The sequence below is a fragment of the Spinacia oleracea genome, chromosome 2, assembly GCF_020520425.1.
Source record: "Spinacia oleracea cultivar Varoflay chromosome 2, BTI_SOV_V1, whole genome shotgun sequence".
In the NCBI taxonomy this organism is placed as follows: domain Eukaryota; kingdom Viridiplantae; phylum Streptophyta; class Magnoliopsida; order Caryophyllales; family Amaranthaceae; genus Spinacia; species Spinacia oleracea.
In genome coordinates this window covers 35,382,796-35,395,379 of record NC_079488.1, presented here as the reverse complement: position 1 = coordinate 35,395,379, position 12,584 = coordinate 35,382,796, and the positions used below count along the sequence as shown (strand labels likewise).

The following is a 12,584-nucleotide window of genomic DNA, read 5'->3' as shown; positions in this document are numbered from 1 at the left end:
GCCACAACGCACCAGCCAAGGCTGCGCTAGGCCCACCGCAAGGCAGGCCCAGCGCGCGCCAAGGCTGCGGCAGCGTGTGGGCCTCGTGGCAATGGGCTGCTAGTGCTCGCGGGCTGCGCGCGCGCGCATGGTGCCCCTCGTGGGCTGCTGTGCGTGTGTGTGTTTGTGTTCATATACGAATCCTAAAGCTATCAGGATTCGATATATGATTAAATTCCTAATCCTAAAAGGATAAATTAATTAAATAAGAGTTCTACTAGGATTCTAGTTTAATTAATTCGTATCCTAGTAGGATTCCAGTTCCTAATACCTCTATAAATAGGTGCCTAGGGTCATAATTTATAGACACAATTGAAGTATTCTAAAAGTAAGATTTTGAAGAAAAAATCAGCCATACACTTGCACCTAATAGCCGAAATTCCTAAGCAACCTTAAGGGCGATTCTAGTTGGTCAAGCTTAAGGCGGATCCGGACGTGCTGTGGACTATCTACGGAGGGACGACACTTGGAGTCCTAAATACTTGTTCTTTTTCGGTTCGGGAGCAGCTAGGGAGGGCACGCAACAAAGTGTATGCATCTAAACTATGCTAAATGATTATGTGTAAATAATATGCTTTCCTGGATTTATGGTTTTTCCGCATGATTTATGTTTTGTCATATGAATCATAACCTAACAAAAGGGTGGATGGGTCATTTATTCTTTGTAGAGTTGGCTAGTTTGGGGCCCGACTCTGTCTTCCTGACAGTGGAATGGATGGCTAGAGGTATATTTGTTTGTTTTGTGTTTTTCGGATAATTGCTGATTGACCTTTTCTCACTTTTTTGGTTTTGCAGAGGCATCCTTCGACACGGTTGGGGTCGGCACTGAAGCGGTTGAGAAGACTGTTGTCCTCTTGGGGGTGCCTCTCAAGGATAGAGCCTTCTGCGGGACAAGGTTTGAGCGTGAAGAGCTTTCGCAGGAGGAAGAATACTCTGAACCTGCCAATATGTCGACTTCAACAGGTAAACGGGTTGATGTTAGTTACAAGTTGGGTTCGCATCCCGTAAAAAATGATTACATATTTTGTGACGAAACTATGTCGTCTGTACTACATCATCATGGAGGGACTGGTCCGTCGACACAATCTGGTAAGGCCCCGTCTGCGGAGGCTTTGCTGAAAAGGAGGTTGGAGGCCTTGGGGAGTGTAGCCCTGAAGGAAATAATGCCCTTGGTCCAAGTATGCATTCAATGTTAAGTCTAATAAATGCGGTTCAGTATTAATTAACAAGTTAATAATTCAGTGAGATCAAGTGAGCTGAATGCCTAGCTAGAGGCCGCTTCAGTTCAAGTGGAATTAATGATATTAATCCACAGCTTACTCTTGACTGAACCCGTAGGGTCACACAAATAGTACGTAAACGGATCAAGTATTTAATGGCATTAAATACTCCATCTATGGATATTCGGAATCGACGGATCTTGGTTTCAGTGGGAGCTGAGATCGTCACAGGCAAGAAATGAATACTCCGGAAACGATGATATTGCCGGAAACGGAAATATGGATCGTATCGGAAATATAAATATTATCCAAGTCGTAGATGTTGTCGGAAACGGAAACATGGTACGTATCGGAAAATATTATCGGAAATGGAAATATTGCCGGAATCGGAAATATTGCCGGAAACGGAAATATTGTCAGAAACGGAAATATTATCGGAATCGGAAAATAATTCCGGAAACGGAAATATTAAATATTTGTTCGAAACGGAAATTAATTCCGGAATCGGAAATATTAAATATTGTTCGTATCAGAAATAAATTCCGGAATCGGGAATTTAATCGAAAGCGTATCGTACGAATTAGCATCGGACGAGGCTCGCTAGACGAAGGCCCAGCACGAAGCCAGGCCATCGCCCAGCAAGCCACACGCATCACCAACACACGCCAAAGCCTCGACGAGGCCCAGCGCAAGCTAGGCCCAGCCGAAGCCATGGGCGCGCGCGGACAGAAGCATGGGCCGAGCGCTGTGCGCTCAGCGTGGGCCGCAAGGCCTGCGCGGGTGTACGGTGCTCGTGCGATGCTCGTGTGCGAATCCTAAAGCTATCGGGATTCAATAAAAGATTAAATCCTAAACCTATTAGATAAAGTTTATTTAAATAGAGTCCTAGCAGGATTCTAATTAAATAAATTAGTATCCTAATAGGATTCCAATTCTCTTTCCATACCTCTATAAATAAGGGCCTAGGGTCATTGTTTATACATAAGTTTTCAAGTATTCAAAGCTAGGATTTTTAAGCACAAAATCAGCCATAACTCTTGCCCATTTAGCCGAAAATAAGTAGAACCTTAAGGGCGATTCTAGTTGGTCAATCTTAAGGCGGATCCGGACGTGCTGCAAACTATCTACGGAGGGACGACACTTGGAGTCCTAAAGACTTGTTCTTGTTCGGTTCATACGCAGCTAGGGAGGGCACGCAACAAAGAGTATGCATCTAAACTATGCTAAATGATTATGTGTAAATAATATGTTTTCCTGGCTTTATGGTTTTTCCGCATGATTTATGAATTGTCATATGTATCATAACCTGACAGTGGTATCAGAGCCTCTTATTATTTTCATAATCTAAATTGCATGAACATGGTTAAATATTACAAATTTTCAAGAATTAAAAGGGGTGATTAATTTTCGTAATTGTTAATTAATTGCAAATTGCGTTTATTTAATTATACGTACGCAGAAGATGCAACTCCTCTACTACCAAGCAAGGAAAACCTAGCATTGAAGAGGGCGCGCGTTTCTCTCTCTAGTTTTTCTCTCCTGTTTAGCAGTGACGCCATGGCAAGGAAAGCTAGAGCTCGGATGAAGGCAACAAATTCGAACCTCGATAAGAATGGAAGTGACACACAAGCTACTGGATCATCTGCGAGAATCTTGGAGGACCTTGAACAGGAAAGGGAGGTGTTGGCGCCACTAATTGTTAATACCCAGAATGTTGGAGATGGCGGTTTTGGGGATATTTTATCTCCGGCGGCGTCGCTTTTGGCTCTGCAACACCAGTCATCAGCACGAAGGGATTTCTCTGAGTGGCTATCACACATTCACTCGAACTCGAGGCCGATTGCGTTGGTGGATGACATTGAAGGTAACCCTGTTTCTCCGATTAAATTTGGGGATATAAGGAGTAACTTGAACACTGATTTTGACATAGCGGCACATAATACTGTTAATACTGAAGGAACTCCACATAATACTGAGAACATTTTGAATCAATCCATACCTTTCCATAATCTGGAAACAGGGGATTGTGTGACTATTGATTTAGAGGACATTCATGAGGAAATTGATTATTGGAACTCTGCTGTAATGTGCTATGTGGTGGGTGCTAATCCCCCTATTCATGTCATGGAAGGGTTCATTCGAAGAATTTGGAGGAATATGGGGGTGGACAAGGTGGTATTGGGGGCAAATGGGGTATACTTGGTGAGATTTGCTACAATGGAGAAGAGAGATGTTGTGCTTAACTGACTCGACCCTTTTTTGATAGTAAACCAGTTGTACTGAAGCCTTGGACTCAGGACATGGATTTCACAAAGGAGGATTTGAGATCTATCCCAATCTGGGTGAAACTGCACAGGTTTGGATTCATGTATTGGGGGGAGAGAAGTTTGAGCAAGATAGTAGGGAAGCTTGGGGTACTGAAAAGGGTAGATAATGCAACTGCAAAGAGAGATAAATTGCAGTTTGCTAGGGTGCAGGTGGAGGTGCTTGTAGATCAAGAATTTCCTGAGGTGCTCAAGTTTGTAAATGAGAAGGGGGCGATGGTGGAGATTGATGTGGAGTATGAGTGGAAACCACTGGTATGTACTGTCTGTAAGACTATGGGGCATGATGCCAGAAAATGCAGGAAGGGTGGTAGTAGAAAGATGTGGGTTCCTAGACAACAGGCTGCACCTGTTGTTGCACCAATTACCAGAACTGTTTTGGTGCCTGAGAATGGTGGGTTCCAATCTGTGTTGCAATCTAGTAGGAGGAGAGAGCAAAGACCTCCAATTATTCCCATTGTGAACCATTTCCAGGTGCTAGACACTGATGATGCCACAGTGGATGATGCCACAGTGGAGGATGATGGGGGTGAGGATCAACTTGGGGGTGATGATGTAGGAGGTGAGGAGATGTTGCAGAACATTGTTTCTGGGAGGGGGGACTCTCCTGGTCACAATGGATAGGATTGTTAGTTGGAATGTGAGGGGGATCAACACCCAGAGGAAGCAAAATGAGGTGAAGGCTTTTATTCACTCTTATGGAGCTGGGTTAGTTGGTCTCCTTGAGACAAAGGTGCCTCATACATAAATGGGGGCCTTATATGTTAATATGTTCAATGGTTGGTGTTTCACTACCAACAGTAGCAGCTGTAAGGGAGGGAGAATTGTGTTAGCATGGAATCCAAATGCTTTCACTCTTAGTGTTCTGAAAGTTTCCAGTCAATTGATTCATTGTTTGGTTTGTCCAAAAAATGGGAGTGTGGATTTTTGCTGTACTTTTGTCTATGCTTTTAATCAGAGCAAGGAAAGAGAGGATCTATGGAGGGATCTGTGTGGCTTGGGTATTGGTGTGCACAAGCCTTGGATAGTTCTAGGTGATTTTAATTGTGTTCTAAATATAGATGAAAGGGTGGGAGCTCCTGTGAGGCATCAATCAATGGTTACCTTTAGGAATTGTGTAGATATATGTGGCCTAGAAGATGTTAAAGCTGCTGGACACTTCTACACTTGGAGTAATAAACAAGCAGGGGAGGTTAGGGTGTTTTCTAAAATTGATAGGGTTCTGGCTAATGACTTGTGGTTTCAGAATTATCCTAATGCTGAAGCTGGTTTTTTGTCTGAAGGAGAATATGATCATTGTCCAATTGTGCTTGCTGTGTACCCCTGTGATAACATTGCAAAGAAGCCTTTTAGGTACTTTGCCATGTGGAAGTATGCTGAAGGCTATACTGATCTGGTCAAGGTGAATTGGTCAAAGGGTGTGGTTGGTACTCTGATGTATCAGGTGGTTCAGAAGCTAAAAAGAATGAAAGGGGTTTTTAAAGAGCTGAATAGAACAGGTTTCAATGATATCCATGCTGCTGACATAAAAGCTAAGCAAGATTTGGATTTGTGTCAGAAGAATCTTCACCTAGCACCTGGTGATAGTAAGCTTGCTGATAGAGAAGTTGAAGCTGCTAAGAGGTATAAATTGATGCATGCTGCTTATATTTCTTTCCTGAAACAGAAAGCAAAAGAAGCCTGGGCAAAGGATGGAGATGAGAACAGCTCTCTCTTCCATAAAAGCATTAGAGCTCGAATTATTCATAACACAGTGCATGCTATCCATGATATGCATGGTAAGTGGGTGTGTGATCTAACATCTGTGTCTGCTGCTTTTCTGGAGTATTACCAGAATCTCTTGGGCACTAAAGCTTCTAGTAGAAGTCATGTTATGATTGATATTGTGCATGTTGGTCCAACACTTGAACAGCTGCAGAAAGACCAATTATTAGCCCCTGTCACTAATGAGGAAGTCAAGTATGCTATGTTCTCTATTAATGGTGACAAAGCCCCTGGCCCAGATGGGTTTGGGAGCCATTTTTTCAGAGAAAACTGGAACATAGTTGGAGAGGATGTAACAAAGGCTGTTCTGGACTTTTTCCACACTGGAAAACTCCTAAAAGAGATTAATTCCACTACTATCACTCTGATTCCCAAGACAAAATGTCCAAAAAATGTTACTGAATTCAGGCCCATATCCTGTTGCAATGTAATTTAAAAATGCATCACAAAAATCCTCTGTGAGAGAATGAAATGTGTACTACCTATGTTGATAGCTAAGAATCAAGGGGCCTTTGTGCATGGTAGATTTATCATGCATAACATAATGATGTGTCAAGAAATTGTCAGACAATATGGAAGGAAGAATGCATCACCTGGTTGCTTGATCAAATTAGATATGCAGAAAGCTTATGACACAATTGAGTGGGATTTCTTGGAAGAGATGCTGCTTACTTTGGGACTTCCAGCTCAGTTTGTTAATTGGATCATGGTTTGTGTTACAACTCCCAAATTCTCAATCATGCTAAATGGTTCAGCTCAAGGATATTTTGCTTCCAGCAGGGGGTTAAGACAAGGGGATCCCTTGTCTCCTTTATTGTTTGTAGTATGTATGGAATATCTGTCTAGAACTCTATACAAGGTGGGTGAGGATAGCTGCTTTAAATTTCATCCAAGGTGTAGGTCTACAAAGTTGACTCACCTCTGCTTCGCAGATGATCTCATCTTATGCTGCAAAGGTGAGTTTCACTCTATTCAGCTGCTTCTCCAAGGTTTCAAACTCTTTTCTGATACTTCTGGTCTGAAGGCTAACATTCAAAAGTCAGCTGTGTATTGTGCTGGTATGAAAACAGAGGTAGTTCAGCAGGTAGTGGACTTTTCTGGGTTTGCCTTGGGTTCTTTTCCCTTTAGGTATTTAGGGGTTCCTATTTACTTTAAAAGAATCACTAATGCTGATTGTGAAGGATTAGTTGATAAAATGATGGCAAGAATCAAGACTTGGAGTTCTAGGAACTTGTCTTTTGCAGGAAGGATAACTCTTATCAATTCAGTCCTCTTAAGCATCCACTCTTACTGGGCTCAAGTGTTTATCCTTCCCAAACATGTGCTTAAAAATGTTGAATCTATCTGTAGAGCCTTTTTAAGGCAAGGCACTTACTTCTGTTATAAACCAGGTTATGTTGCCTGGGATAGAGTTTGCAGACCTAAAAAGGAAGGGGGATTAGGAATAAGGCAAGTTCAGGCATGGAATATTGCAGATTTAGGGAAATATGTTTGGGCTATAGCTAGAAAACAGGACACAATGTGGGTTAGATGGGTCAATGCAATCTACATTAAGACTGCAGGTTGGTGGAATTATCAGCCAAAAGCTGATAGTGGTTGGTACTGGAGAAAGATTTGTAGTGTGAAGGAGAAACTAAAGAGTTTGTTTAGTGAGGCTGAGTTGGATCAAATGCCTAAATACTCTATCCAGAAGGTATACCAGAAGTTGGTTCAACAGCATGAGAAGGTCCCTTGGGGATCTGCAGTGTGGAATAGAGCCTCTATTCCCAAGACTAGAGTGATTTGCTGGCTGATGGTCCAAGGGAGACTGCAAACAAGAGAAAGGCTACATAAGATTGGGGTCTGTAACACTACTACATGCTTGCTTTGTGAGGCAAAAGATGAAACTCACCCACACCTTTTCTTTGACTGTGAATACAGTAGAAGATGTCTACAAGGGGTTGAGGAATGGCTAGATATTCCTACTAGCAAAGTACATTATATGGGCCTGCTGAGGTGGGTTAAATGGAAGAGCCAGTGCAGCAAATTTCAAAAGACAGCAATAAACACTGCTGTCAATGCTACTGTGTATAATCTATGGAGAGCAAGAAATGATGCTCTCTGGAATCAGAAGGTTCCTACTCCCTCAACTACTATCAGATGCATTCAGAGGAGTGTGATTGACAGATTAGCTCATATAGGTGCTAAGCAATCTAGCACAAATGACCAGATTTGGTGGAAGAGCAAATGCACTGTTTAGGCTTTGTTTCTTCTCTTTTCTTCCCTATGACTGTTGTCATGTTGTTTGTTCCTTAGTCTCTCTGGCCTAGGACTTTGTTTGTAATCTGGTTTTTTCAAGCAATGAAATCTACTCTGACTTATCAAAAAAAAATTATACGTACGCAGTTGTTCGGCAGTTTCTTCGTTACTCATCCAAATTGAGTGATTTTTTTGTCAATTCCGCATGTAAAAGGCATTCTAAAATTTTGACAAAAAGAATGTTTTTTGGCCGAACCCAGAATTCTCAAATTCGAAGCCTAACTATGACTTTTCGGAGGTTTTAGTTTTTCGAATGCAAAATTTCGTAAATTTAAGATGTTAAATTACATATTTGCGATTCTTGTTGATAAATCTTGAATTTTTGATTGACCTACTGTATATGTTTAACAAGTTTGAATGCCTAGCCTTGTTAATTATGCAATCTAATTTGTAATTATGATTAATTTGTTGAAAATTAGAATAATTTAGAATTAATTTGATTTTCATAATTAATTATAATTTAATTAGATACCTATGATTAAAAACCACCATAAAAATTGTAAATTTATGTTAAATTTTAAATTTTTATGACCTAGACTTGAATCCATGTTAATCGGAAATCAATTGAATAATAAATTTTCGATTTTTCGCCCTAAAATTATGAAATTAATATTATTTATTAATTTGTCATTAATTTTGAATATAAATTTTAAATTTTTATGCGATTCGCTCATATAACTTGCACGCACAAAGCAATGGACGCTACGTGTTACCCTTAAGGGGTGTTGTATAGTGCGGGCATGTGACGACGAGCAAGGGAGCTCGTCGCCCATGCGGCACGGAAGCACAAGGCAGCAGCCCTGCCTTGTGTCGTGGGCTGTGTGCGATGGGCAAATGGGCGAGGGCGAGGGCAAGGCACGAGCAGTCGCGTGTGGGCAGCAAGCGAGCTGCGCCACAGCGCGCCATGCCTCGCGCACGCGTGCGGAGCCTCGCGCGCACGCGTGCGGAGCCTCGCGCGCAGCGAGCGTAAGCTCGCGTGCCACGAGTGTTGCGCCAAGCATCAATCGCTCGCGCGCAGCGAGCACTGTTGTGCGTACGACGAGCGCTGCGCCCAGCGATGGGCGTGCGAGTGATTGTTGTGCGTGCGACGAGCGCTGTGCCCAGCGATGGCGTGCGGGTGCGTGTTGCGACGTGCGACGAGCGCTGCGCCCAACGATGGGCTGCGGCAGCATGCTCGTGCGTCGAGCGCTGGCGAGCGCAGCGAGCACCATGCGTGAAGCCTTGCGATGGTGAGCAGCAGCGATGCAAGGCAGCGCATGGGCTGCGCGCACATGGCCAGCGATGGCTGTGTGCGTGTGGCCCATGGGCGTGCGATGCGTGAGGTTGTTGCGTTGCGATTAGATCGTTTTGAAATTTTAATTTGAAATTTTCAGTTTGCGTAATTTTAATTAATTTTAAAATTAATAATTTAAATTATTTTCTTGGATTTTAATTTTGAATATTGTAATTATAATAAATTTTATTTATTCTAATTATTTTACTAAAATTAAAATCATGAATTAATTTAAATACGACTGAAATTAAATTAAACTTTATGGATTCAATTATAAATTTATATGAGCTTTAAATTTTAATTAAATTTGTATGTTTCCGGTTAGACTAGAAATACATTTTTATGTTTAAAATTAGTAAAGCATATGAATTTATTGGTTTAAGTGGGAGCCCTTTTTAGTCATAAACTCTTGATTAGGTCTACAAATCCTTAAGGTTAAAACAACTTGATTAGAATTAATAAGGACTGAATAATTGGTAGATTATTGGTGCCCTTGATTAATTGCTGCAAATGTTTACGTGATGCATAATGTGTTTTACTAACCAGCTATGTGGGCCATTCATGATAATGAATGGGTGAATGGTATATATTGTATATGTACTGTTTTGCAGGTTATGAAGTGACTAGTATGGCCCAAATAGGATAGAAAATATGGTCTGCGTACCATTAATTTGAATGTAATTGGTCTAAAGTACCAAAGTTGTTTTTCAATTCAAATATGGTCTGCGTACCATCAAATAGTTGTAATTAGTTTTAATTATAGCTTATTCTATTTGAAGAAAATGGTGCCTCCCACGGAGATTTTCAAGACGAACTTTGAAGTTAAAGCTTCAAGATGAAGTCGGGCCATACTAGATCACATTTATCTTATGCATGTTTTAAGTTATTTATTGCCTTTAAATATGTCTTAAAATGCATGAGATCAAAAGCTTGATTATGTTGCATGATTAAGGATTTTAGTTCACTTAAAATCTAACCAACATAGTAAGAGCCTTAAGTTCCAAACTTAAAAATTGAGTTATAAGGTGCCATGCCAAAATCTACACTTGCTTGGATATCCTTTACATCAATCTAGTAATAGTTTTCGCTCAGCGAGGTGTTACTTATTGGTCCTAAAGGGGCAAGGTACACAAATAATTCTGAGTACATGTTAGTTTTGGTGAAACTCAACGATATAAGTAAGGAGTCCTTTTATGTCGTGGCAAAATCGATAGGTTTACCTAATAAATTCTTAGACGTACCTATCAACCAAGAATAGTTTCTAGACTATTAGCAAAAGGCTTTTGCTTACCTAAGATGTTTTAGGATTACGTCGACAAACTGTGCTTAGTTCTTCAATGATTTTAGGATCTTGGAATCATTTTATTCACACCTGCCGGAACACATAACTTGAATAAAATGCTTAATGAACATTGAATTATGCATGTATGCTAGAATTTAAGTTTATTAAGAGAAACTGTGAATGGTTATTTATTTGTTTATTCTTTTCAATTGTAGTTTTAAATATGGCAAACAACAATTCATTCAACATTCGATCAATTCTCGAAAAGGAGAAGTTGAACGGGAAAAACTTCCTTGACTGACAAAGGAACTTGCAAATAGTTCTTATGCTGGAAGAAAAGGAGTATGTCCTAGAAGAGGCGATGCCCGAAGCCGCAGGCGACGGGATCACTCAGGCAGCCCTCAATCGTTGGATTGATGCCAACAAGGATTTGAAATGTCTAATGCTTGCCACCATGAGTGCAGATCTGCAGAAAACATTCATCAACTCAGATGCTTTCACAATCATCAGTGAGTTGAAGAACATGTTCCAAGATCTGGCTCGAGTCGAAAGATTCGAGACTCATAGGCAAATTCTTGAGACCAAGCTTAAGAAAGGCGAGCCCGTAAGTCCACATGTTCTCAAAATGATTGGACTCATTGAGAATATGAGTCGGCTGGATCAACAATTTTCTCAGGAAATGGCTATAGACACCATCCTCCATTCTCTTCATAGCGGGTATGATCAGTTCAAACTGAACTACAGTATGAATAGTCTGGACAAAACGCTCACTGAGCTTCACGGTATGCTGAAGACCGCTGAAAAGACGCTCAAAAGTGATGAGCAGGATGTGCTTATGGTGCGTGGGGGCAAGTTCAAGAAATCTGGAAAGAAGAGGAATGCTAAGAAAGGTGGCAACAAGGCCAGCCCAACTAAGCAAACTGGCGCCAAATCTGTAAAGAGGAAGGTCAGTCAACCCACTTCTGAATCCGAATGCTTCTACTGCAAGAAGAAGGGGCATTGGAAGAGAGATTGCTTGAAGCTAAAGGAAGATCAGAAGAACGGAACAGTCGTTCCATCTTCAGGTATTTTCGTTATAGACTGTATACTTGCTAATTCAACTTCTTGGGTATTAGATACAGGTTGTGGCTCACACTTATGTTCCAATCCACAGGGACTAAGAAGAAGTAGAAAGTTAAGCAAGGGTGAAGTCGACCTACGAGTGGGAAATGGAGCACGGATTGCTGCATTAGCTGTAGGAACTTATTATTTGTCGTTGCCCTCCGGGCTAGTTTTAGAACTGGAAGAGTGTTTCCATGTTCCAAGTCTTACTAAAAACATCATTTCAGTTTCTTGCTTAGATGCAAAGGGATTTTCCTTTTTAATAAAAGACAATAGTTGTTCGTTTTATTTTAAAGAGATGTTTTATGGATCTGCTAGATTAGTCAATGGACTTTATTTATTAGATCATGACAAACAAGTATATAACATAAATACCAAAAGGGCCAAAAAGGATGATTCAGATCTCACCTATCTGTGGCATTGTCGATTAGGCCATATAAACTTGAAACGCTTAGAAAGACTTCAAAAGGAAGGAATTCTAGAACCATTTGACTTAGAGGATTATGGTAAATGCGAATCATGTTTACTTGGCAAAATGACAAAGCAACCTTTCTCTAAAGTTGGAGAAAGAGCAAATGAACTATTGGGTTTAATCCATACAGATGTATGTGGACCAATGAGTACAAATGCTAGAGGTGGTTTCAGCTACTTTATCGCTTTCACTGATGACTTCAGTAGATATGGTTATGTCTACTTAATGAAGCATAAGTCTGAATCCTTTGACAAATTCAAGGAATTTCAGAGTGAAGTAGAGAATCAATTAGGCAAGAAGATTAAGGCACTGCGGTCTGATAGAGGCGGTGAATATCTGAGCTATGAATTTGATGACCATCTAAAAGAATGTGGAATTCTATCAGAATTGACTCCTCCTGGAACACCACAATGGAACGGTGTGTCGGAACGGAGGAACAGAACCTTGCTAGACATGGTCAGGTCAATGATGGGTCAGGCCAAACTTCCATTAGAATTTTGGGGACATGCACTAAATACAGCTGCACTCACTATAAATAGAGCTCCGTCTAAAGCTGTCGAAAAGACTCCATACGAATTATGGTTTGGAAAGCCTCCAAATGTGTCTTTTCTTAAGATTTGGGGATGTGAAGTATACGTCAAACGATTAATTTCAGACAAACTTCATCCAAAATCTGACAAATGTATCCTTGTGGGCTATCCAAAGGAAACAAAGGGGTATTACTTCTACAATACATCTGAGAACAAAGTGTTTGTTGCTCGAGATGGTGTCTTTTTGGAGAAAGATCACATTTCCAAAATGACAAGTGGGA

The 12,584-nt window shown here is 40.9% G+C and overlaps 1 protein-coding gene across 1 annotated transcript; it reads left to right on the top strand.

The window, feature by feature from the left end:
• The first annotated feature begins 4,331 nt into the window (after positions 1-4,331).
• LOC130467342 (uncharacterized) lies at positions 4,332-5,783 on the top strand. The gene has a single exon (XM_056835831.1). It carries the CDS (start codon positions 4,332-4,334, stop codon positions 5,781-5,783), a length of 1,452 nt encoding a protein of 483 aa, XP_056691809.1.
• The last annotated feature ends 6,801 nt before the right edge of the window (positions 5,784-12,584 follow it).

Bases quoted from the DNA above. Each gene is read 5' to 3' on its own strand.
- LOC130467342 (XM_056835831.1), top strand. From the start codon at position 4,332: ATGGGGGCCTTATATGTTAATATGTTCAATGGTTGGTGTTTCACTACC.